This window comes from Myotis yumanensis, unplaced genomic scaffold (assembly GCF_028538775.1).
Source record: "Myotis yumanensis isolate MYYU_CA2020_CCGP unplaced genomic scaffold, mMyoYum1.0.hap1 SCAF_2, whole genome shotgun sequence".
In the NCBI taxonomy this organism is placed as follows: domain Eukaryota; kingdom Metazoa; phylum Chordata; class Mammalia; order Chiroptera; family Vespertilionidae; genus Myotis; species Myotis yumanensis.
Window position 1 is genome coordinate 163,334,134 of NW_027223753.1, and position 27,852 is coordinate 163,361,985.

At 39.1% G+C, this 27,852-nt stretch overlaps 1 protein-coding gene across 1 annotated transcript; it reads right to left on the minus strand.

Annotated features, from left to right (window-relative positions):
• Positions 1–344: 344 nt before the first annotated feature.
• Positions 345–27,852, minus strand: TFRC (transferrin receptor). The gene is made up of 19 exons (XM_070406465.1): positions 27,780–27,852; positions 21,932–21,990; positions 20,910–21,114; positions 20,207–20,405; positions 18,981–19,130; positions 18,739–18,841; positions 16,312–16,425; positions 15,613–15,711; positions 14,608–14,747; positions 12,885–13,048; positions 11,745–11,864; positions 9,607–9,692; positions 9,363–9,426; positions 7,421–7,488; positions 6,249–6,307; positions 5,948–6,029; positions 5,326–5,547; positions 4,144–4,284; positions 345–3,319 (listed from the first exon to the last, which is right to left on the minus strand). The coding sequence occupies exons 2-19, from the start codon at positions 21,965–21,967 to the stop codon at positions 3,077–3,079; spliced, it is 2,295 nt and encodes a 764-aa protein (XP_070262566.1). The 5' UTR covers positions 21,968–21,990; positions 27,780–27,852; the 3' UTR covers positions 345–3,076.

Below are 27,852 nucleotides of genomic sequence, written 5' to 3' on the forward strand. Positions count from 1 at the left end.
AAAAATCTATTTAAAAAAATGACAACTCAGCTCTCTCCCGTGCACCCTGCCTCCAAGGAGCACACCCATGGCATTGCCTTTCTCCTTCCCCCACAGGCACGTATATCCCAACCCCTAAGGAACCCCATGAGACTTGCAACCAGTGGAGAAATGGGCAGCTGCAGCTCGTCCTGGGCTAACCCCCCCCGAACCTGTCTCCATGGCCCCCGTTCCTCTGACTTCCCAGTGAGCTCAAGCTGCCTGACCATTGTCCGTCTGTGTCTCTCCCCGCGCCCCACCCCCTCCAAATCTGCTCCTTGTTTGGAATGTCAATAAACCCCACTTCTTAAAAAAGAAAAGACAACTCAGTGTTCAAGCATTTTATTAAACAAGATAAGGAATATCCACATCGTTGCACATATCAGCTCGTATCCAATTATAATGGCATATCACTTGTTCACAAAGATACAGCTGAGCAGTAGGTTGAGAAGTTTAATTAAGCCATCTTTAACCAAGTAAAATTTCAAGAACATTCAAAGAGGAAACACAGTAAAGGTTATGCAAGTTCTAGAATAGTGAATCATCACACAGTTCACTCCTTTTATCCTTTAGCCTCGAAATGTACATATCTATAACCAGAAAAAAATATGAAGACCTGCAGGTGTCACTAGTCAAATATACATTTCATTCAGGAATAGTAAGCCTTTTACTACCTCTTTGATTGGTAATAACTCAACCTTAACCATAGAGTTTTTAAAAGCAATTTACTGCTGTAAAATGTATGCCCATTATTCATATTATTCCTTGAAGTCACTGAGCTTTTATTAAAGTATGATAAAGCATGATACTCAAACCAGGAATCCCAGCAATGACCTTTTTACTTCGCTCCACTAAATATTATTCCAGATAAAACACTGTAAAGACTAAACAGACTCAGTAGTGAAATAATTCAGTGAGGCTGTAATAATCTAGATCTATTATTAACTTGGGTAAGTGACACCAAGTTTAAAGAACCTTAAGAGACGCTATGGATTTTTTCTTAGGTAACAATATTGAACTGCCCAGATAACAAACAGCTGATTACATGTTTGAGTAGAAAACAAAGTCTTCACTCATGTAGCCTCAAACTCATTTGTTCACATCTACATTTAACATATGACCACCATGTACTAATAGGTAGGTGGGTAGGCATGATCAAAGATCCTTTTGCAAGCTGGCTCCCTACACCCTTCTCTCCCCCCTCCCCCCCAGACCTCCTATGCGAATTTCCCCTGCTTTAAGCTAAAAGGTCAGTTCAGGATTCAAGCTTGAATGAACTAAGGTTATAGGAAATAACATGCATATACGGGATAAAGTTAAATTCATTTGTCAATAGCAAACATTATAAATGTGTGCTACTATTCCGCTAAACAGAAGACCCAGAGAAACCACAAATGTAACGTAACACCACATCAGGTTTAAAAACAACCTTTGAATCAACAAAAAGAATCTCGAAGGAAGTAGTTTTATTTTACCATGGTTGAATTTACCCACCAAATGTTTGATGACCACAAAATGTTCTGCAACTAAAACTAAAAGATAGAGAATTATAGGGAGCTAGAAATATATGTTAGATACTAACGATCTTCAAGCTTTTGAGATGTCATTGCATGAAGAAAATTATGGGAAACACTGTTCCCGATAATTACGTACACCCTTCGTGTAACATATGGAGATCACTGTCTCCGATAGACACTGTGGTAGGCAAAAACTACCTTGTTCTTTACGCATTATGGAAGACACTGCTCCCGATAATGTGAGTTAGGTTTGTGACAAAGGTACTGGAAATTTTGCAAATTTTGAATTAAAGTTACAACTTGGATAAACTGAGCTGTAAAATTTTCTTATGAGTACCACCACAGCCTTTAAGTGCAGTTAATTTATAACTTGGTCACAACTCGGTACTTTAGGGAAACTACCGTTTTTATCTACTTGGCTAAACAGAAGTCTAACTTGATTAGCAATCCCTAATTAAATCTAAGTCTCTGATATTTAGCTTTAAATTTTTATTTGAGGCTGTTTTCTAAAACCCTGTTTTCTAAAACAAGTATTGACCATTATAAATGCAAAACTTCCAGTATCTGTTGGGTTTTATTAGCAGATGCTGCTTTTATTTAAAAAAACAAAACAAAAACGACAGTATAACTGTCATAATTATGGAAGGCACTGCTTCCGATAATTATCTTCTATAAAAAAAACCACCATTTATAGTGAACTCTGTCACTGATAAATAAACAATAAATATCTTGAGCCAAAATGATAGGAAGCTTTCCAAAAAATTAACACTTTGACCAAAATTTGGCAGTGTGTTCTTTAAAGTCTGACACTGAGCTTGAAATTAAACACCTAAAACTGGTTCTCTTTCAAAATATCTTGGAAAACAAACAAACAAACAAAAAAACTAAACAAGGCTTATGCGGGAAGGGACAGAGGGAAGAAAATATACTAGGTCTTTGGCTTCTGGTCTCCTCTCTTTGTAAATTATCTTGAGGTTAACACTTTAAGGCCAACAGTTGAACCTTATTTTATCCAGCTAAAGGACCTCATTAGCAAGAAAACAAGTCCCATCTCTTTTGAAAGTTAACTGTCTCATCCAGGGATGAGGAAACCAGCTAAATCCTTAAAGGCATAGATCTCACTTGGAGGCTAAGGTCTTACAACCTGGTATCTGCTATTTGGCATCAAACAAAATACCATGTTTGGCCTTCAGCAGACACCACCTTCCTCCTCCCACTCAGGAGACATCAGTGTCCATGTCCTTAGGATTTAGAGCAATAGTTCATGTAACTGGTTCTGACTTTTTTAATAACTGTAACAGAAAAGAGGCAGTTACCATTACAAAGCACTTAAAATTCTAGAGAAAAACATTCTTTCATGAACACTTTTAAGTGGTTATTCACTTTAACAGGTACCTACCCTGTATTAAAAGCTGCTGCCTAAAGACATCTAGTAGTACCGAGATGAATGGGTAGAACTTTAACAATAGGTTTTGTAGCCCTACTGAAAATTTAGCACAACCAGCACAAGTCACAGGTACCCTAAGTTAAGGGTATCACATTTAAAACTCATTGTCAATGTCCCAAATGTCACCAGAGATGGCATTGGCAGCTTCCTGAATAGTCCAAGTCGCTAAAGCCAGCTGGTTTCTGAACAGTGTTTCATTAAAAGCACTGCGATCTTTCCGACGCAGTTTTATGTGCTCCAGTAAAGCTTGGAGAGTGTGAGCGCCAGAGCCCCAGAAGATGTGTCGGAAAGGAGCATCTCTTGGAGATACATAGGGTGAGAGGAGGTGATATTCCACCTAAAAAACAAAACATACAAGAGCGCTGACAGTATTGACTTTGGTTGTGAAGAAAGAATCTGATACAGTAAAACCACAGCCACTATCCCACTTCCAAATGTTCGATTTCCTTTAATTTAAGAATGCTGAGAACCAGGCTATTAATCTGTTAAAATTGTAAAACTAAATGTCAGCTCCTTTGTAAAAGCGAACTCTAATTGTTTTTCTTTGTTGTTGTTGGAGCACAACATCTGGAAGATTTTTAAGTTTCTGCTGTGAAAGGATCTTCTGCTTCTTCCCAGCAGTCTGAAGGCTGGATTAGACAACAGAAATGTAGAGAAATGACAGCTAAATCACTAATGACCCCTTCTTTAAACATGTGTTTAGCCCGGCCAGTGGGGTTCAGTGGTGGGCATCGACCTATGAACCAGGCAGTCATGGTTAGATTCCCAGTCAGGGCACATGCCTGGGTTGCAAGCTCGATCGATCCCTGGTTCGATCCCTGGTGAGGGGTATGCAGGAGGCAATGGTTTTCTCTTCCCCTTCCCTCCCTCCCTCTCTCTCTCTCTCTCTCCCTCCTTCCCCCTATCCCTTCCTTTCTGAAATCAGTAAAATATATTAGACAATAAAAATGTTTTTAAAGCCTAAAAAAGTCAACACTAGGTTAAATGTTTCTTGTATTTCCAAGTTTGGTATGTTGATTTAGACCTTGTAAGAGTTAAAATCTGTGGAATTCTAAAGCAGCAAAGGATTCTAAGCTTCTGAAGTTATACTTTTTAGAAATGCAAGGTTTACCAACTAAATTTAACATATTTTAGTTCTTCCTTTTCTAAGAGGTTACTTACTCTCATGATGCGGTCATTGATTTCCCTCATGACAAGTCTGTCTGCTGTATCTGAATTCTTATAATCTGTTGTTAGTTTGGAAGTAGCACGATAAAAGTCTCCACGAGCAGAATATAACCACTGTAGACTCAGACCCATCTCCTGTAGCAAAAGACATTCCATTCACTATTCGATATTATATTCCTAAGGATGTTATTCTATGCCTTTCTAATTTAGGTGTAGCAACTGAGATGCTGATAAAAGGGGGTGAATTCACAGACAAATGCAAGATCCAGAGAAAGCTAGATTAAAGCACTTATACAGGAGGTTCCAAGCTCTGTAAACTATAACAGTACACTCATATTTAAGCCCAGCATATAGTAGAAGTATCACTCTTGGTCTCAAAAGAAAACCATACTAAAAAAAATTTAACATAATCTACTTAGTCCAAGTATATAACTGTGTAGTATATTGTTCCCAGTTCAAGGGAGAATACATGAAGCATTTTGGTTCAACAAACTTTAGAATCTAGTTATTCCCATCTGGTTAAGTCTCATTTTCTGATCAGCTACAACTTGTTTCAAGAAAGCCATAGTAAGTCCTTGCCATGTATCTCAGTTGGTTAGAGTGTTGTCCCAATATGCCAAGGTTGCTGGTCAATCCCTGATCAGGGCACATACAAGAGTCAACCAATGAATAAATAAAGAAGTGGAACAAAAATTGATGTTCCTTTCTCAATCAATTTTTAAAAATTAAAAGGAAAGCCATAAGATTTGGTTATCAGTTGGAAACCACTTTTGATTTTATCAAGTTTGAATACTACGCAGGATGAACACTAAATAAGACTGTAACTAACTACTGGCTATGTTCTCTCTCCATCATGTCATCTCCAAAAGGCATATATCTAAACTCACAGGTTCAAAGTCATAGGTTGACACCTATAGTCTGGGTCCTAGCTCTTTATGGATTGTTTGGAAGACATGAACAATAGAAAACAGTTCTAGATTCTGAAATACCTGCCATGGTCTATTCTAGATCTATAACCTCCCAAATGATTTATGGATTCTAAGCAAAATTACACCTCAGTTCACTTTAAAATGTATTTTGGTTACCAACTAAGTCTCTCCCCAGGAACAGTTAAACATCATTCTTCAAACTGCTTAATACTGCAGCATTAAGAACCAGATTTTAATTAGTGCTCACCTTTACGTCTGTTTTGAACTGGTTCATCTCCCTCACAAATGAAAGCATTTTCTCATTATACATGTCATAGTTCAGGTTCAATTCAGCATTATGGGTAAGTTTAATCATGAGCTGACCAGCAACTTCTGCTGCTGCACGTGCCATTTTGTTCAACTCGGGGACTTCCTGATTCAGTACCTCATAGGTATCCTGGGTAGTACCTAAGTAAGGATAATCTGAGGCCTGGAAAACAAAGTGAGGTTAATGTACTCAGGCAGGTTAGAAAAGTAGGCGCCCCACATTCCAGTCACACCATCAAGGTAATAGTAACTATAATTCTTCCTTTGCTTCTAACATGTTCCTAATCCCAGTGTTACTACTCTTAGATGAAATCTTCTAAATCCCCATTGTCCAATAAGTAGGCTGTTATTAACGGATATTACTTAATTGAAGTTTTAGCAAATAAAACCAAATGCTATTAGGCTAATTGAGAACAATTCTATTGTAAGACTGATCATAAGGTAGCATACAATAACTGCATGTGTATAACTTCTTCAAACATTGTAAGCACTCTAGGAAACTTGGTTTCAAATTTGATGAATGAAGAGCCAAGATATAACACTTCGGAGTTCTTCAGACTTACCCCACAAAAACAGAAAGAAACTGCTGGGATTCCAGAATACGCAAGGAAAGGGAAAGCAGCGTCATCAAGAGAAAATTTCTCCCTGCAAGGAAAGAATGTGTTTTTTAGAAAGCTTTCCAAATAACAGACTATGCTACCATGTAACCTTACTCCTAGCTGCCCCAAAAGTCTTAAAAGGAATCTCTCTAGGTATAGGTAAGCTCAGTGCAAAGTTACCCAGATCTCTACCTAACACAGTAGAGAAAGTGCTACTGCACGATTTGTTTTTCTATCAGTTGTTTATTCACTTGTCTCAACTTACACTTTGTTCATCCAGTTGCTATCCCGATACAGAGACAACCCAGTAACTGGATGTTTCACCTGTTAAATAAGAAATTAAGTTATCATTAAAATGAACCTCTCTGAAATATATTTCTCTTTTATAAACATTTATTAAAAGACACTACATTTTTATTATAGCTCCCTGAAAAAGTTTTTAGGACAAAACAATTTCAAATTTTTGAAGTTATTCTTACTAAGCTTGTACTGCTAGTGTCTTTAGTTAAGGTGAGAAAAAAAAATATATGCTTTCTTAACATTCTAAAGGTGGTTTAACCACAATTTTTAAAAGCCCTCTCCTAGCCTTCATGGTATGTCTATCTCATTTCTTCCTTCTAGCACATTTCATACCACTGCCAGCCTAACCTGCAAACACATTACTGCCTTATCAGAGACCCTATTGTAATCCCTCGTTTCCCATGGAATCAAGGTCAAGTTCCCTGACCCTTGGTTCCCTTCCAACCTTAATCAATCCAATATATAACCGCTAATGGTGTTAGGCAAATTTGGTTTCTTACCCATTCAAAACTATGGTCATTCACATGTCTGTCTCTATTCAATGAATATTTTATCTGACCTTCTGACTTAAGTCTTAGGGATAGTTTAAGTCCATTTAAAACCTTCCTTAACATTCTAACTCTATAGACCTCAACCAGTGATGGCGAACCTATGTCACCTCTGACACTCGAACTCATTTTTTGGTTGATTTTTCTTTGTTAAATTGCATTTAAATATATAAAATAAATATCAAAAATATAAATCTTTGTTTTACTATGGTTGCAAATATCAAAAAAATTTCTCTATGTGACACGGCACCAGAGTTAAGTTAGGGTTTTTCAAAATGCTGACATGCCGAGCTCAAAAGGTTCGCCATCACTGCTATAGACAACCTCCGTGGGTACCTACAGTACAGCTTAGGCCTCGTGGAACTCTGCTACATATTCCTAAACAGACTACATATTAGTTTGTGATCAGAGCCCTTCGTATACCACCTCCCATGGTTCAATAGGCTGGGGAAAAATAAGCCAAGAGCGTGACTGAAATAACGCTGCTATAAAATTTATTCTAAGTTACTTTAGTTATCAATAGTTTTCACCTTATGTGAATTAGGCAAAAAATTAAGTTACATATTTTCGTAATTAGGTATACACTTACGTCTTGCATCGTTTCCTCAATGACTGAATACAACAATGGGCTGGCAGAAACCTTGAAGGTGCTGGTACCTGCAGAGAGATTATTCTAACATTGCACCTTCTCTAGTCAAGCAATTTTCACCCTGCTACTTCAACAACTAAAAGTACTTGCAAATAGGAAGACAGGAGGATAATAACCAAGGTGAGTGGCATATACAACTATCCTCTTAATGAAGTAGATAAAAGTTCTTTAGTGACCACTAACCTTAATTTGACTCAACCGAATCTCTTACTGCCTGAGTTTGCCTACTTTAATGTTAATGATTTGGTTTTTTGGTTCATCCATGTTAAGGCATTCATCTGCTAATTGTAAGTAAGCTTGCTATATTCAAAACCTTCTGCTGTGCAGGTAAAATGGCAATAATGATAAATCTATAAGATTTCGTTAACTCCCTCCTTTTTTGTCCCAATGGAGACACATTTTACTCTTCTCAGTTCATCCACTGGCTACACCTGCATTTTTAATAACATTCAAACTCTTTAATTGGTATCTCCATCTGTGATGCCACAATGTGGTAATATGTGAACTAGTCTCTAGAAGTGCCATTCTACACGACATGATTTAGTTCCTTGTGGTCTAAAACACTGTCCAGACTATTGGTTCTCAAACGTTAGTGCAAGCATGTCAAACTAGGAGCCCACATGCAGCCCACAACGAATATTTTCGCGGCCCAGCCAATACAATGGTCTGTAAGAAATGTTTCAATAAAAATTTTGTAACTGAATTTTTATAATATCCTGTTATGCATAATTATTAATAATGACCTACAACGTTTACTAATGACTGACTACTATAATCGTGTTGTATTCACTTCCCTTATGCGTCTTATGCACAGGCATACCATTTCTCTCCACTAAAACTAGCAGCAAATATTTTAGCAGCCCATTACCACAGCTTTAGTCTTGTACTGACTTGTTTGGTGTGCGCAACAGGAAATATTTCACTTTCGGAGAACAAGAAAAATAGGTTTATTTGTGTTACGTTTATTAATTTGTGCAGTTATTCAGTGTCTGATAAGTTAATGTTCAAGAAAAAGTAGTAATTTTATTAAAATATTAAAATGTTCTATTATTTTATGTTAACAATTACTCATTTATTTCAGCCCTTTGTATTCAGCAAATCTCTATTGAAATAAACCTACGTTTCTATGAAAATTGAAGCGTTTATATTTTTGCAGCCCACATAAACTTGAACCTTATTTGGGCCATGTTAGCCTTTGAGTTTGACATGCTTGCTTTAGTGCATCAGAATCACTTGGAATGCTTGCTAAACCAGTTTGCTAGACCTATGCTCCAATTTCTGACTCAAAAGTCTGAGATAGGGCCTGAAATTTCTTTATTTCTAACAGTTCCCAGGTTATCCTGCTGCTGCTGCTGTGGGGACCACACTGAGAAACACTGCTCTGGACAAGGTATCTGCACCCATTTTAACTTAATGGACAATTAAGAGAAAGGCAAGTGAATCTTCTGATCTGGAAATGGCCAATGTAAATTGTAAAAAGTAGTAAGTGCTGCTTTACACTTGGAGTGCGGGAAACGAGTTAAGTCGGCTCGCGTGAATTGCGCGTACTCCGCGGGAGCCGTCTTAACTCGGTTCATATAGATTTGCGGTGGAGTGCGGGAAACGTGTAAACTCGGGCCGATTGTAACTGCGTATTACCAAATATTTGTTTGTTTGCCGTTCACAAAGATACCTACCTGCGTATGCGAACCGTTTCATACCCATTGGGGTAATAGGTATCATAAAAATCCCTGATTTTGCGCGGGAAACCTAAATAATTGCCCGCGCCATCTTATATTTTGGCGGGAAATTCACCCGACACCGTAGTGTTTAGAAAGCTTTCTTCTGCTGTTTTATATTAGTTTATCTAAATTCATGACTAGCTAATGAAAAGGATACTCACCAAGAACAGCTTTATCCAGATTAATGTAAGTGAAAGCCTTTATATGCAAGCTGGAAAGGTATCCCTAGAAGAGAAGGAAAAATACTCATGTATCAATCTAATTATCACATAAAGTAACCATTATTAGGAATTTCTTTTTTAAATTTGGATTCTATTGGGACTAAATATTCTATTGAGAGCATGGTTTCTGGAAGACAAGTTAAGGCAACACAAGTTTGGGTGCCATTCTGGGTGTCGTTAATACCTCCAGCCATTCAGTGGCACCCACAGCTCCGTAGTCACCAGCGCTCCAGCTGGCAAAGACAATGCTTCTTCTGGGTTTAAACCCGTCTGAAAGACAACAAAAGGTTAGCTTCATCTTGGGAAAAAGAATAGGTAGACAAGTGATTTAAAGATAAAATCAAAAACTTCTAACAGCAGATTAAAAAATTCTTTTCCTGCGCTAACCGGTTTGGCTCAGTGGATAGAGCGTCGGCTTGCGGACTGAAGGGTCCCAGGTTTGATTCCGGTCAAGGGCATGTACCCCGGGCACATCCCCAGTAGAGGGTGTGTAGGAGGCAGCTGATCGACGTTTCTCTCGTCAATGTTTCTAACTCTCTATCCCTCTCCCTTCCCCTCTGTAAAAAATCAATAAAATATATTAAAAAACAAAAATTCTTTTCCTTTTGAGGCCCCAGGTGAAAACAAATTTTTAAAGTGATCTACATGATCGATCACATTATAAGGAAATAATAAATGTTGAATCACTATGTTGCACACTAAAGCTAATGTAACATTGCATGTCAACTATATGCAATAAAAATAAATTTTTACAAATTAAACAAAGTAATCTAGAAAAAACAAGGTAGGTAATCATTTGCAAATAAGATTTCCAGTATGCAGCAGGGACCAGCTTATTGAAAGGCACTTTTTTTCCGCTCCATTCTTTGGATCCCTTACCTTCTGGACCAAGATATATTTGAAATCACAGTGTATCTTATTTGAGAACAATTTGCTTAAAAGTATGTAACTTAAAAATTGCTTGAAAAAACAGTTGTTATGAAATAAAATAACAATTCACACATTTATGTTATAGGGAAGAGTTTTCAGAGAAACGACATTGGTGGCAATTCCTTTGGGGGCTATATGCACCACTGCCCTCCATCCCTTCCCTTTCCCTGAGTATATATTTTTCGAAATGTTAAGCATTGCAACTTACCATGATCCAAAGATTCAATAATGTGGTGAAGGTTTGCATGTGTGTGGGTAGGTATAGAGGAGTAGCAAATACCATGGGAGAAAAGCTTCAAAGTGAGCCTTTATATATTATGTTTATAATATACAAATATTTTCTCATACTCATAAATATATCAAATCATACAAAATTTTACAATCCTATATAATAAAGGGTAATATGCAAATTGACTGAACAGTGGAAAGACCGGTTGCTATGACATGCACTGACCACCAGGGGGCAGATGCTCAATGCAGGAGCTGCCCCTTGGTGGTCAGTGTGCCACAAGCCTGGCTGACAGATGCCGAACACAGTGGCCTGCCTCCTCAGCAGTTGGACATCGCCTGAGGGCTCCTGGACTGTGAAAGGCAGGCCAGGCTGAGGGACCTTCTCCCTCTGCACTCCCCACCCCACCCCCCGTGCACAAATGCCATGCAGCAGGCCTCTAGTAAAACTATAAAACATTAGTACACAGGTATGTCACTGCTTGCTTTCAAATAGATTCCTTAGGGGCCATGTTAGATTTGCCATATCATTCTGGGTATGTCGAACTCAGAATTAGGGCCAAATAAAACACTTTTCAGTATCTCAAAAGAAATGGATGGGCCCTGGCTGGGTAGTTCAATTGGTTAGAGCTGTTGTTCCAGTAAACCAAGGTCTCGGGTTCAATCCCCAGTCAGGGCACATACAAGAATCAACCAATGAATGCGTAAGTGGAACAACTAATTGATGCTTCTCTCTCCCTTCCTCTAAAATTAATCAATAAATAAAAATTTTAAAAAAATGGATGATTTTCAGTATAATGAAGACACTGCATGGACAACTGTTTCAAAGTCAAAGGCAGGGATATAATGTGTAGCATAGAGAATATATATAGTCAAGGATATTGTAATAACTGTATAGTAACAGATGGTTACTAAACCTATCATGGTAATCATTTCATAAGGCATATAAAATGTCAATTCACTACGTGGAAGACCTGAAATCAACTTGTATGTTAACTATATTTTCAAAAGTCAAAGGAAGATATAACAAAAGAAAATCTGCTTTATACTAAAGAACTCAGGGTTTAGAAGGAGTGACAAAGGTAAAGGTGAGCAAAGCATACTATAACATTTAAAACTATATGTAGCACATAGATATTCAAGTTCTCAAAATGTGCACTATACCTTTAAAGACCAAATCAGAGAATATCTGGGCAAGTTCCAATAGAAGGGCTGTTCCCACACTGGATTTTGCAGCTCCAGGACCCCAGGCATCCCTCTGGGCCCCGACTACAATATAATGACCTTAAAAAAAAAATACAATGAGCTCTTAAATTGTTTTCTGAGTCTAGAATAAGCACATTCATAGAAGGGTAAAAATGAAGTATATGCATTAAGGGTAAGAGAGCTTTAGGGTTTTGGGATTAAAAATTCATGACAATACTAATATTTTTCCTTATTAATATTGGTCCTCTTTTTTTACTTTACCAATTAAGTTTACTCATCGACTATGTATTTGTGCTCACCTATCCTATTAATCAAAGGCTAATATGCAAATCAACCAAACGGGGGAATGACTGGTTGCTGATGCGCACTGAACACCAGGGCTCAGACGCTCAATGCAGGAGCTGCCCCCTGGTGGTCAATGTGCTCCCACAGGGGGAGTGCCGCTCTGTCAGAAGCTGGGCTCATGGTTGGCGAGCACAGTGGTGGCGGCAGAAGCTTCTCTGCCTCCACATCAGTTGGACATCCCCCAAGGGCTTCCAGACTTCAAGAGGGCACAGGCCAGGCTAAGGGACAAATTTCATGCACCGGGCCTCTAGTTGTTTAATAAGCAACCGAAATCCAAGGATTTTCAATACCCAATGATATGACTATTTGAATGCATTTAAATAGATAGATGACCTATTATTATCAGTATCAGCAAATTATATCCCACATGTTGATTCATTATGCATTGTCTATAGCTGTTTTCATGATATAATATCAGAGTTAAATAGTTGCATCAGAGACTGTATGGCCTGCAAAATGTTTCTGTCCCCGTAAGTAGAAATTAGCTTACTGCAGGTCTACTCAATAATTAAAAGCAATTTTTAAGTCATAATGGTCAATTTTTGACAAGTTACTTTCCTGGGGCTTTATTTAGCTCCCAAGGAAACTGACACCTAAATGATTCACTTTAAGACATATAAGACTTAGCTTTTCACAAAGCTAAGCCAGCCTTCTCTCACTCCCTCCTCTGGCTACATGCTTAACAGGGAGAAAACCAGAAATACATAAATAGAGCAATAGACACAGTTAGACAGAGAAATCAGGGGTCTTTACCTGGTTCTTCAAAGCCTTTAATAACACCGAAGACATTAAAAATTCTTATCTCTTTCAGCACATTGTTCACAGTGAGTTTCACATTCCTATTCTGTGTGGTTACCAGCTTACATGAAGAATCTGTTTTCCAAGAAGAAGGACAGTCTCCTTCCATATTTTTAGAACTAAAAAACAGAAATCAGCATTCTGAGTTACTGCTCCTTTCCCCAAGTTTACAAAATCAGTCCTTCTTACATGCAGTAGAGTTCTAGGTTAAGAGGTCATATAAGAGAACATACAAAATTTACTCCCTAATGGCTATTTGTTTCTTATTCTGATCTGTAGACAACCATGAGTTTACTTCTTGTTTAAGCACAATGTTCTTACCTTCTTCTTCTGATATGTGCCTTTCTGCCAGAGAATAGTTATAGTTTACATTTAAAATAGATATCAAGATGGACTCAGATGGACTTTCTCTTATATAAAAGTCCATTAATATATTTCCATGTTTGCCCTAGCCAGTCTGGCTCAATGGACAGAGCACTGACTTGTGCACTGAAGGGTCCCGGGTTCGATTCCCAGTCAAGGGCACATGCTCGGGTTGTGGGCTTGATCCCCAGTAGGGGGCATGCAGGAGTCAGTTGATCAATGAATCTCTCTCATCGATGTTTCTATCTCCCTCTCCCTCTCTGAAATCAATAATATATATATGACTTATGCCCTAACCGGTTTGGCTCAGTGGATAGAACATCAGCCTGCAGACTGAAAGGTCCCGGGTTTGATTCCGGTCAAGGGCATGTACCTTGGTTGCGGGCATATCCCCAGTAGGGGGTGTGCAGGCAGCTGATCGGTGTTTCTCTCTCATCGATGTTTCTAACTCTCTATCTCTCTCCCTTCCTCTCTGTAAAAAATCAATAAAAAATATATTTTTTAAAAAAAAGAATATTCTCAGAGAAAGATAAATATCACATGATCTCACTCTAATGTGGAATCTAATGAACAACATACACTGAAGAATAAAAATAGATCCAAAGACACAGAAGCACCAAACAAACTGTCAAACCTCAGAGGGAAGGCGAGTGGGAAGAGATTAACCAATGGACTTGTGTGCATATATGCACAACCCAAGAACACAGACAATAGTGGTGAAGGCCTGGGTAGTGGACGGGGGCATGCACCAAGAGTTCACCAGTTTGACTGCTGGTCAGGGCAAATGCCCAGGTTTCAGGGTCGATCCCCAGTAGGGGGTGTGCAGGAAGCAGCTGATCAATGTTTTTCTCTAATCAATGTTTCTATCTCTCTTCCTATCCTTTTCCTCTCTCTAAAAACCAACAAAAACATTTAAAAAAAGAAAGAAAAGAAAATCCAGAGCTAATGAGTATTATAGCTCAACATCAATTCCAGCAGATCTTCTCCAATAACTGAATGGGTTGCCATAGGCAACAAAATGTTTAACCACAGGAAGCATTCAAGCACAGCTATGCCAGGAATACTACACAAGGAATTCACTGAGTGAACTGAACAAGGACTCCTTGAGTTTATAAATCCAAGGTCGATAATTAATATCACTTTATATTGGAAAGTTTCATTTTTTATCTATACCAAATTAATAGCTATCCATCCCCAAAATGTTCCAAATGTGAAAAACAATAGCCAACTGTTTTAAGACTTTATCAAATCAACAGATTATTCTCCTTAATCATAAAGTCTCACCCCGAAAGGCAGTTTTCAAATAAAAACTTACTCAAACAGTTTCTCTGCAGCAGCTCTGGAAATGGTTTGGACAGGTATATTAGGCAATCCTGATGACTGAGACGGTGGAAACTGAGTATGATTGAAAGAAGGGAATCCTGGCGTATAAGGGTCACCTGTTCCCAGATGAGCCTAGTAAAACAAAAGAGCAATCACTTCTATCAGGTACTTGTTCAAGAAATTTCCTTGTAAGATTCAGATTGAGTATGGAGCTATAGCCCAAGCTTAGTTTAGCACTTAAAGTCTGTAAGTCTGAGTGAGGCTATGATACGTGACTTTTGCTTTTTATGGCATATGCCAAATTCAATTCAAGTCACTACAATAGTCTCCTCATATCAGTGGGAAATATATTCCAAGACCCTAGTGGATACCTGAAACTGTGGATGAGTACTGAACCCTACATATACGTTATTGCTTCCTCTTTGGCATATTCAAACTGCTAGCATTCCACATCTTTCTTGAACATAACCACTGTGATAACATGCCAGTCAATCTGATAACTGAGATGGCTACTTAGTGACTAATGGGCAGGTAGTGTGTGTAAAGTTGTTACATTGGACAAAGGGATGATTCCAATCGCAGGCTGGACAGAGTGGGATAACTAAAAAAAAATTTTAATTTTATTTTATGTTTAAAGTATTACAAATAGTAGTATATGTTTCCTTTTCAAAATTTCATTATGCTACTCAGGAAAGCACACAATTTAAAACTTAAGAATTATTTCTGGAACTTTCCATGTAATATTCTTAGATCACAATTGACAGTGGATAACTGAAAGCAAAACCATGGATACTAGGGGACTAGATTATACTGATCAAGTACTTTTAGCAATAAGTAGCAACTAGGTTTCAATGTCATATAATTCATCTTCCTGCTTACTGCTAAAACTCTCCCAGACAAAAGTATTTAAGGAAGGCACAGTTTTATTTTTACTAATGTAAGCGAAATCTAGCAATAATTTAGAGAACCCAAAAACTCATTTGCTCAAAGAACTCACATGTCCAAACAATGGAAGCTCTGCATCAACAATGGGAAATTTAGTATGGTCCATGTAGATCAAAACACCAATTGCATTTAAACTTTCAGCATTTGCAACCTAAAAAACAAAACACAAAGCTCAGAATATGAAGAACTAATCATATAAATTTAAAATACATACTAGACTTTATGTTGACAAAGGGTTACAGAGGATAACACCTACTCCCAATATTCAAAATAGCTTATGTTTAGGAAAAATGTCTTCATATTCACTAAGAGTTTATTAGAGAAATAATAAAAACCCATCCAAGATATTTACTGTCTTAATATGTTCCATTCTAGTTGCTTGTATAGATGTGACTTTTTTTTCTAAAAGCTAGTTATAACTGAATTATATATATATATATATACACACACACACACACACACACACACACACACACAAAACTGTTACATAGGTACAATTTAAACTGCTTTTACTGAAGCATTTTTGATAAGTTCATTTTCACTAAAAGACAATGGCTACAAAATCCAAGCAGATATGCCACAGTTTTGAAGTATCCTATTGACTTTAGATAATTGGTATTCATTAAGTACTTTAATAAATTTATATTTTCAGGTATGAGCATTTAAGACCACTTGTTTTCAGAACATAATAAAATTAACAATAGCATTTAACTGAGGAAGGTTATGACAACAATGTGTAACTCATACTTACCTTTTCAGCAATTGTGATTTTTCCTGCTCTAACAAGCACTAAAGAACCATTCACAGAAGTGCTTAAGGCCTCAAAGTCTTGTTTAGTGCCAAAATTGGCATGGACCAATTTACCCTAAAATAAAGACATTAGATTTAATGAGCGTTATGGTATTAGAACAGCCATAAGTCTAAGGAAGAATGGTTTTACAGATCAAACTCAAGACAGAGTAAAAAAGGGCCAGGACCTAGAAAGGATACATGTGATTTCTAAAGTTAAAAGTAGTCAGGGTTGCCTGGCCACACTGTGGCTCACTGGTTGAGCATCAACCCATGAACCAGGAGGTCATGATTTATTCCTGGGTTGGGGAATGATCCCCAGAAGGAGGCAGCCAGATTGATGATTCTCTGCCATCAATGATGTTTCTATCTCTCTCTTCCTCTTTTGAAATCAATAAAAACCTATTTTTTAAAAAAAGTAGTCAGGGTTATCAGGAATGAAGTCCACATTTCTTGCCTCCTACATTCATGTCTTTCATTATCCCACACTGTCTTTAATCTACATTGATATATTTAGATTAAGTAAAGTACATTTAATCTATTTTATGTTGCTTCAGACATCTTGGGGGAAGAGAAAGGATAACAAGATATGTTAAACAGAGACATATTCCAATGTAAATATTTTAGGCTAGCCATGGCAGCACCAATTACATCCAATTACATAATGGTCTTATACTTGAACCCCAGACAACTGAAGACATACATATTCCCTAACTGAAAGCTGATAATAAATTTGTCTAAGAATCGTCTATTATAACAAAGTGACTTGCATAGATCAATATTTAGATGTTTATATAAGCTGTCATCATAATGTTCCTAAACTCTACTAATCCAGTTCAGATAAACTGACATTAATAACCAAATATCTAAATAGAGAAAGCTTGCAGGGGAACTAAAATCCTCAATGTTTTTTAGCAGAACATTCCACCCACCTCCAAACCCCTAACTTGTAGGTAACACAGGACACAGCACAGATTAAGCAGGAAGACAGAAGAACAATAAAACTTCATCTGGCTTAAAAGGCATCCACTAGAAAGGCCCCTGACATACATATGTGGCTTTTAAACCTGAAAAACCTATATAGGGCTATTGTATCCAGATGGTTTTTAAATTTCTGTAATAGTTGGGCCACATTTGCCTAAATTTCATAATATCAAGAATTAAAAAATCAAGCTAAGATTGGTTGCAGCCAAGATGGTATTGATCTGTCCCCACATAAGGGGGAATCTGATATATGCAAATAACATACGACCATGTGTCAGGCACTGTCCAAAGCTCTAGGATATAGTAATAAATGAAACCAACTCCTAGCTCTTTATATTCCAATGTAGAATCAAATGAATAATGTCAGGTGCCACAAGTACCATGAAGAAAAATAAAGCAAGGTAAGAGGAAGTGATTAAAGGAAGGACATTTTAGATAAGGTAATCAAGGAAGATTTCCCTAGGGAGGTAATCTTCTATATCTATAAAAGGCTAATATGATAAGTGTCTGACAGTTTGACCAGTAGCTATGATGCGCACTGGCCACCAGGGGGCAGCTCAACACACAGGCATGGAACAGACTGATGAATCTCAGAGGGAAGAGGGGAAGGTGAAAAGAGATTAACCAAAGACCTTATATGCATACTAGAGGCCCGGTGCACAGATTCATGCACCAGTGGGGTCCCTTGGCCTGGCCTGCGGGGATCGGGCTGAATCCGGCAGTCTGACATCCCCCGAGGGGTCCTGGACTGTGAGAGGGCACAGGCCAGGCGGAGGGACCCCATCGGTGCACAAATCTGTGCACTGGGCCTCTAGTATTAGATAAGAGACTTTGCACAAAGTGAGGAAACAAGCCATGCAAATATTTAGGGAAGAGTGGTCCTAGCAAAGGAAAAGGCAAGTTTTATAAAGGCCTTGAGGTGAGAGTGTGCTTGAATTTGAGTGTTTGAGGAACAGCAGGGAGATTAAGAGTGGTCAGAGCTGCCGAAACCAGTTTGGCTCAGTGGATAGAGCGTTGGCCTGCGGACTGAAAGGTCCCGGGTTTGATTCCGGTCAAGGGCATGTACCTGGGTTGCGGGCACATCCCCAGTAGATGTGCAGGTGGCAGTTAATCGATGTTTCTCTCTCATCAATATTTCTAACTCTCTATCTCTCTCCCTTCCTCTCTGTAAAAAATCAATAAAATATATTAAAAAAAAAAAGAGTGGTCAGAGCAGAGTGAAGAGAAGGGAGCAGTAATCCTACTTAGAGCCTTGCCAACTAGGATGAAGATTTAGGGTTTAATTTTAACCAGTCACATTTTACAAGTAAATTTATACTATAACTCCTAAGAATAGTAAAGACAATGAGCTTGTGAGCTATTCAACAGAGAGAAAAGAAGTCATGCACTATTTTGTCTTACTTACAGTAACTGTCGTAGCCTTACTATATGCCACGTAACCCTGAGGATTCTCCAAGAGGTATGGCCCGCCATTGTTCATAGCAATTATGGTCACTGAATTTGGATCACTGTTAAAAAGATTAAAATGAAGCTAAGACCACCATTGGGAAAAAAATTAAATGGCTTTAATACACTTAGTCTTTGCTATATTTATCATAACTAAAAGTAGCTGCTTCTATAAAATAAGTTTACCATCTTTCAACATACCTGCTTTTGACCTGAATCTTAACAAAATGTTCATTATGCCAGGCTTTGCTGAATTGAAGTTTACGGAATCTATCTTCAATATAAAAAGCAAGGTTTGTATCTTTTTGAGATCCAGCCTCACGAGGGACATAAGAATTTTCATTCAGCTGCCTGGAGGAAAAATGTCACTGTTAAAATAAATATTAAACTCAAATATCAAGCAAATTGTTTTTTAACTGAGAGAACATTGGTTAATAACATTACATAAGTTTCAGGTATAGACCATTATTTTTACCTACTTTAAAGTATTGTGAATCCCCTGAAAGCAAAACTTATTATTCTGATCTGCAATGGCTATTTGTAAATATACATGGCATATTAATTATTTGATCTTTTTCTTTTAGTAGACAATATCCTCATTTCATCCATAATGCCTGATGTACAGTATACACAAAAGTATTCATCAGATGTGATAAAAATACCAATATTTCTAATTTAAGACTAAAAGAACTATTGTACCATTGGAAACTATAGGAAGCTAGTATAGCTAGAAAAAGGTAAAATATAAATTTGTTCTTTACAGAGTTAGATATGTGTGTAAGGAAGAACTTAAAAATCTAAGGATTGCCCTTTTGTGGCTCAGCTGGTGGAGCGTGGACTGCACCAAAAGTTGCCGGTTGATTCCCTATCAGGGCACCTACCCAGGTTGTGAGCTAGATCCCCCGTAGTGGGGGTGCAAGAGGCAGCCAATTGATGTTTTTAATCTCTCTATAATCAATTTTAAAAAATCTAAGGACAGAAAGAAACCTTACAACACTTCTTAAGACATGGATTAATGAGTGAGAACCAGAAGAAATCAAGGAATACTAGAGACATGTCAATTAGTCTCCATCTAGAGGATAAAGATGACTTGGCGAGAGTAGCAGAGATTAGCATGATCTAAAAAAGGGGTTAGTACCAACAATAAATTTTAAAAATGGGTTAGGATGGGAAATCAGAGCAAAAAAGTCTGATAGCAAGCAACAAAGCAGATAACAAAGATTAAGGACCTGTGAATTCTTTTTAAGAAAAAGGAGAGTCCCCACAAAAGTTCTACTTTTTTCCCTATCATAGTTTGAATTCTTTACTGACTCCTTTACCCTCTAACAAAACATGGGAAGCCTCCCCTGCTCTAAAAAGCCTTTCCTCCAGACCGGTCACCTTTGTTTAGATATTCAGGTCCAACTTATGAAGTCGCTCTAACTCACCTGATTGTCTTGGTGAAGTCTGCCGAATTCAGTTTCTCTGACAACATTGCTTTGAGGTCTGACCAAAATAAGTGGGGAGATACTTCAGGCAAGTCCTCTTCAGTTTCCTCTTCAGTCTCTACCGCTGCAGACTCTGTTTGCTCACACTCAGTTTTTGGCTCTACACGTTTACAATAGCCCAAATAGCCAATCAAAAATCCTAGGGATGAAAAAGTACAGAGCTGAATTCACAGGATTTTATTTATAATCTATTCCTATAGGGGTTAAAATATTTTCAGCTTAGTCTTCAAAATGCTGGTTTTAATCAAATTTAAAGCAGTTATAAAGGAATCAATGTATGTTTTATATATTTTAAACCATTTATCTAATAAATTATATAACTTTATTTTAAACAGTTACTTTTTCAAAGCATGGGTGGCTTTTCTTCCTAGTAGCCTTCCTTGAATCCTTAGGCCAAGCTTCTATGCTACAAATATCCTGGGCCTATTTCTAGTCTAACACTTGCACATTACACTGAAATGATTCATGTGCCTTTCTCCCACCAGGCTAAACTCAAAGACAGGTTTAGAATCTTAATTAGTGTATTCCTACTACCTTGCACAACGGCACATAAGAAGGTACAATATAAATGTTTGCTGAACTGAATTAACAACTTCCTAGAACTGGTGACAAGGAACATTTAAGGTTTAAATGGCACTCTTACCGATCAAGAAAAAGATGATCACAGCAGTAGTCCCACAGCAGATTAATCCATTAAGCCTTTTCCGTTTTGCGTGAGCACGATTACCCCTCACGTTATTGTCAATATCTTCTTCCTCTGCAGCTAGTTTCATTTCCACACGACTGTTATCACCATCTACTTGCCGTGTAAGACTAAACCGGCTATATGACAACGGTTCTCCACCAAACTGAGATTTTTTAAAAAATAAAGAAAGCATTAAGAAGGGAGGAGGGACATTAACAAAAAAGTTTGGTTGGGTAATATGCTTATTATTGGGCCATTACTATGACTTGCGATATATTCTTAAGGAAAAAGAAGTCCCTGCCCTAGCTGATTTGGCTCATTGGATACTCGGCCTGTGAACTGAAGGGTCCTGGGCCCCATTCCAGCCAAAGCAATGTACCTGGGTTGCAGGCTCAATCCTGACCCTGGTCGGGGTGTGTGGGGGAGGCAACCAATCGTGTTCAGGAAGCAACCAATTTGTATGTCTCTCACATCGATCTCTCTCTCTCTCTCTCTCTCTCCACCTTTCCACGCTCTCTAAAAATCAATGGAAAAAATATCCTGGGGTGAGGGTTAACAACAACAAAGGCAGTTCCCTTTTCAAACCAATATTCTTCTGTGTACCCAGTTCTGTCAATGGCAGGTTAAGGCTAGAACATATACTGACTGGCCTTCTTCATCTCCTTCAGCCTTTTCATTCAGGGTTGGTTATGCAAATACATGTTGATCTGTGCTTTTAGTTCTTCTGATCTACTTGGCAGTTCCCCTCCACAATGCCCCAAATACCCTGAAAGACCCGACAAGATTTTCTATAATTAATTCTATTCAAGACTAAATATATTCTTCTTTTGTGGGGTGAGTTATGATCACCATTTCAAATGTAAATGAATACCTGATAATAGCTTTGGATATTATTTCATGCTTACTTGGAGAAAAGTCATTATTGCATACTTCATATTCTTACAAACTGTTGAGAGAAATATAAACTTAAAATATCTTACCAAGTTGGAGAATGTTGATCTGGCTTGATCCATCATTCTGAGCTGCCACACAGAAGAGCCTAGTAATAAAACAATTATCATAATGAGATAGATGCATTGCATCAAAATAATAAAAGCTTTTATTACCACACTAGATTATGTATCAAAGTTACTTTTAAAACATTTTTTATTTTATATTTTAATTCTTCATTTTTAAATTTTATTATTTAATCCTCACCCGAGGATATTTTTCCATTGATTTTTAGAGAGGGTAGGAGAGAGGGAAAGACAGAAATCTCAACATGAGAGAAACACATCTATTGGTTGCTTCCTGAACACGCCCGACCAGGCAGAAGCCTGCAACCTAGGAACATGCCCTTGACCAGAATAGAACCCAGCACCATTCAGTCCACAGGCCAATGCACTATCCACTGAGCAAACTGGCTAGGGCTTAATTTTTATTTTTTAAAATAGATTTGTAGATTTCAGAAAGGAAGGGAGGAGCGAGACAAACATCAATGATGAGAATCATTGATTGGCTGCCTCCTGCACCTCACCTATTAAGGATAGAGCCCACAACCCAGGCATGTGCCCTGACCAGGAATCGAACCATGACCTGGGTTCATAATCGACGTTCATCCACGTTCAATCACTGAGCCATGCCAAACAGGCTCAAGTTTACTTTTAAATATTATCACTTTTCTAGAAAGGGCTTCTCACCAAGATATTTAGTTTATATGACAACTAAGTTTATTGAAATCTTTGCTTAGATCTCAAATTGAGGTGTGGCGAGTAGACAGCCTCAAGGACATTATTGGGAGAAATAAGAAATTTCAGTATAAATTATATACTGGAACAGTATTGCATCAGTTAGATTTGGGGAATGTGATAACGGTATTGCGTTTTTGGAGAACGCTTTGTGCTTAGGAGATTAATGGGTAAAAATTTAAGGATGAGGTATTGTAATATCTGTAACTTTCATTTAAAAAGTATATAAGAAATAAAGCAAATGAGGAAACTGTTAACGACTGATGAGTCTAGGTAAAGGGTGTATGGATATGCATATTACTGTTATTTCAATTTTTCTTGTAAATCTTTTCAAAATTAAAAACGTGGGGAAAACTAGTTAGACTGTCATCCATGGTATGTAGATTTATGTAAGTGAATTTAGTCGAAGGCATAAATACAAAAGAAATAGACTGGCACCTGAAAAAAATATACAACAAAGCATCTTCAATAGAAAAAGAGAGAAAACCTGATCCTTCTGATTAAAAGAACAGTTCCTATAAATGACATGATAGATCTTTGATGCAAAAAGAATACACAAAAGGAAAAGCATAGAGTATGCTATTTCCTAGATGAAGAGCCAAGTTACCTGAGAGGTTAAGTGACTTGTTCAAGGCTGAAAAATTATAATCTAAAAATGAAGTTCAATGTGTTACTGGGTTATAGAAATTGTGTTCTCATTTCTAAAAATATTAAGAAACTAATTTTAACAAGATATTATATAAACTGGAATTAGAAAAGCCTCCTATCAAAACCTATTAACATATTTTACTTAATTCCGTAGCTTTAAAGACCAGAGCCAATAACCAATAAATAGATCATATTCTTAGAAGCACAAACTCTTGCCCCATCTGGTTCAAAATGCTTATCACTATCGTTGCACCAGAACTGCCCTAACCCAATCACTAGAGCCAGAACTAGAAGGCCCCACCCTGAACCAATTTTAATCATCCTTTTCTAGGAAAAAGCAGCTTACTTTAGTGCTCATCTGAATCAGCCATTCCTCAAGGCTTCCAGTTTTAAATTAATTTTAACACTAAAGTGACAACATATTTAAAAAATGATCTAAATAAAGAATTTAAATAAATGATGAGATTGAGTGATTGCAAGTCTACATTAATAAAACATCTAAGTATGGTTTTGTATAATTAAAATCGAAGCACATTTTTTTTACTGAGAAAACAGATATTCCTATTTCAATCCCCAGGTATAAAATTAAGACTATAACATAAAAGAAATCAAGTTAGAGGAAAAAACTGACCTAGGCAATTCCTATTTTAACATACCTGTGAAGAATATAATGCTATGATATCCATAAAAGTTATTCTGAAATTTTATACAGAGAATTTGAGTCATTCTTTTAAAATTACCTCACACACCAATCTGTTTCAAAAAATAAAATAAAACTACCTCACACACCGTAAAGCCTTCTATTTAAAAGAACCCCTTAATGAATTTTCTTCCAACTGAAACCATTAATTTAAATGTTCTAAAAGCATGAGAGAGAAACTTTCCAGACTAGTTGCAATATACACTATCCTATCTATAAACACACCCAGCAACTCTTATTTGGCTTATTTCAAGATATCACCACCAATGCTGATAATGTATTACAAGAAACAAACCAGCCCTAAACAGTTTGGCTCAGTAGACAGAGAGTTGGCCCAAGGACTGAAGGGTTCCGGGTTCAATTCCAGTCAAGGGCACGTACCTCTAAAAATCAATGGAAAAATATCCTTGGGTAAGGATTAATCAAAAGAAACAAACCAAACATCGCCTTGATTTTTATTCATATGAGCACCAGGCATATCTTTGGTGTTCTTAACAATAAATGGGAAAACTACTCAGTTGCTCACATTAATAATGATAATTAAGGTAAGCAAAACAGAGCCGTGTTTCTGAACATGAAATGGAAGACAGGAGACAGGCAAAGGTAGTAGACTACAATCTCAAACTTCTTTAAAATTCAAATATTATTCCCACTTTCTATAAACGTGGCATTAATTTCTATTTAATTTTTTAAATATAGTAATTGTCTTGAGGTTTTGAGACACTCCTTTGGGGTGTCTCAAAACCAGGAGAGCAGGAGATCAGGAACTAAAATATACTTCCACCTATTTATAACACTCAAAGCTGCTACTCCATTTTACCTGAAATAAAAACAAGACACTTGTTATCACTGAAAAACTACCTTCAGTTTAGGAAAGAGGCCAGTTCCAAAGTCCTCGGAGCTCAGATAAAGCGAAGTTCCTTTTGCCTGCTTGAGGCTGTTCTAGAGGCCTTCACTACCTAATACTTCACTGCCCTCTTTCTCCAGAATGAAACAGAAGCCAGTCCTGCCCTTACCCGCTAACATTCTCCCCCTGTTCTTCAAGTCCTACTCAAGGGCCATCTGTGAAGCCTCTTCTGATGGCTGTGCCTATCCTGAATAATACTTGACATGGAATTACATGGTGACGAGATTCTATTCCTTAATAGAGGGGCATGCTTAATGTATGAAGTTCATTTTTCACATCATTTGGGAATGTTAAGAATGCAATGAAAACCTGATACCTGGAATCTTTTCCTATCGGTCACTATTCTGTTTCATCCTGAAATCACTGAGCAAAGCTTGGGTAGTAGGGAGATTTTTAAAAGTAGAAAACTTTAAAGCTTACATGGGTAGGGCTCCAAGACCTCCAGCAATTGATTACAGATACCCATTTTGCAAAATCCTGCCAGTGAAAATGAGACTACATGAACTTACAAAACTTTTGCTGGGCCCTCGGACCTCATACTTGAATATACACAGAATGACTTGTAAAGAGAAGGTCAAGGTCTTTCCTAGCTTTAAGAGTCTAAATTGAAAAGGCAGTGGAGGAAATCAAAGAAAACAAGCAGCATCTTTATTACCATTCAGCTTTCTGAAAAAAGACTGCCCAATGGAAGGTCACGACCGCTTGAAGTCATTGCGGTTTACCTGTGTAGTGGTCAGGGAAAGCATACAGAAGGCAAACACACAAGAAGAGTTCCAAAAGACCTCAGAGGACTTTAAAAAAAATTTTTTTTTTTGAGAGAGAGAAGAGAAACATAGACTAGTTGCCTCCCACAGAGCCTCAATCCGGGATCAAACCTGCAACCTGGGTATGTGCTCTGACTGGCAACTGAACCCGCCACCTTTGGGTGAATGGCAGGATGCTCCAACTACATCAGCCAGGACAAGATCATTTTTAACTAGCTTTCATTGTTGTCTAATTCAAATTCAGCCGTGAGCCTTGCTTCATTTTTAATAAGTACATGTACATTATCAGAGGCAATAAATGCCTCCCCTTAGGGCACAATTAGCCAAGGCACTCTTCCCTACCCAACAATCTTCAGCACAGACTAGAAGCACGCCATTGCCCGACAAAGAACATTCCATCAAAGACAAATTATTGTAGTTAATCCTCACCTGAGGATTTTTTCTATTGGTTTTCATTGAGTGGAAGGGAGAAATATCTATTGGTTACCTCCTGCACCCGCCCAGGGACCCTGGATCCCAGGTGTGTGCCGACACTCTTGGCCAGGCTCAAAGACAGATTAAAGGGTGCTTTGCTATTAATAGACTTGGAAAATTTTATATCAATGACAAAAATGTTTTAATTCTGGATTTTCTTGTCAAGCATACTGAGTTTATTATAATCCAAAACTGAGGAGTGTGTGTGGCTGTGGGGGTGGGGGGTGGGCGGGGGTTAGCAGGGCCAGCAAGTACTAGCGCGCCTACATTTTCACAGCAAAAATCAACTTTCGTAAATCACTTAAAATATCTGTCAAAGGTCAAACTCCCCAGCTCAGAAACAACTGAATCAGCATCTCGTATTCCAAACTCATATTATGCACAGAATAGAGATATCAGGTATCTAAATAACCTCGGTAACAGGACAACTACTGCAATCCTGTCCACCCCCTCCCTCCCCACCCCTCCCCCCGCCAAGAAAACGGGATAAAATAGCCACCAAGTTCTCTGAGCGACCCAAGGTCACCGCAGTGGGCAGAAGTAAAATGCGAACCGAAAAGAGCCAAGTCACAAAGCACTGTCCTCCCAGCGACCCCCTTAGAGAGCCGCCGACCAGAACCGGCGACACAATGGACCTTGGACCCCCTCGCTGGCTGTGCAAATCGATTCCAATGCAGATAACTTCTGCTAAGCCTCCTCTAGACCACAGCTCTCACAGGGCACACGTTTCATTCCCAGGGTCTCCCATTTCATAGCGAGGCGAGCCAAGCCAGTCGGGGGTGGGGGGGGGGGGGCCGCGGGGGAGAAACTGAGAACCCACACGCAAGCCCAAGTGCAGCGAGCGGCAAGAAAGATCGGGTTCTGCCCGGGAGCTCAAGTGCACAGCTCCCAGAAACCCCGATCCACCTAAACGCCCGGGACAAACCGGTAACCGAATCCGGGGCAGCTGGGTTCCTTCCAGCAGGGAGACCAGGCTCCGGGGCGAGCGCCAAGGCGGCGGCGAAGGGCCGCCGGCTCAAGGTCACCCCCGCACCCCGACAGCCATTCCCCGGGGACACTTCCGAGAGCGGCCACGTGCTCGCGGCGGAGCGGGCCAACCCTGCGGCGGCGTGGCTCGCCGGGCGCGGGGCGGACCCCCGGCTTCCGAGCCCGCGGCGCGGGGCTGTCCCACGAAGACCTGCATCTGTGGGGGGCCTGCGAGTGAGAACCGGGGACCGTGTGGCCGGAGGGCCCGGAAGCAGAATGGCGGGGCGCACAGTGACAGTTGGGAGCCCTCCAGCTCGCCCTCTGCGCCCGAACAGGGAAACCGCGCGGCTCTCGGCGCCTGAGACGAGCAGGGAGCAGACGAGAAGGCCAGGGCAGCCCCTCGCCGCCCCGCCGCCCCGCCCGGGCGCACCTGTCGCCCGCTCCTCGCGCCGTCGCGGCCTCCTCCCCATTCGCACGCGGGCCCCGCTCCATCCCGCCCGCCCGCGCCCTGGAGGCGCCGCAGCCTCCCCGTGTCCCCCGCGGAGATTGGACAGCGCCGAGCGGGGCCGCTCCGCAGATCGCCCGGAACGGCCCCGCAGAAGCCCCGGGTCGTAGGAGTCCGAGCAGCGGCGCGTCACTTACCCCGGAGCCGGCTCCGCCCGCAGTTGATCGCACCTCCACCAACAGAAGCTGACTGACACCCTCTGAGCAGGCG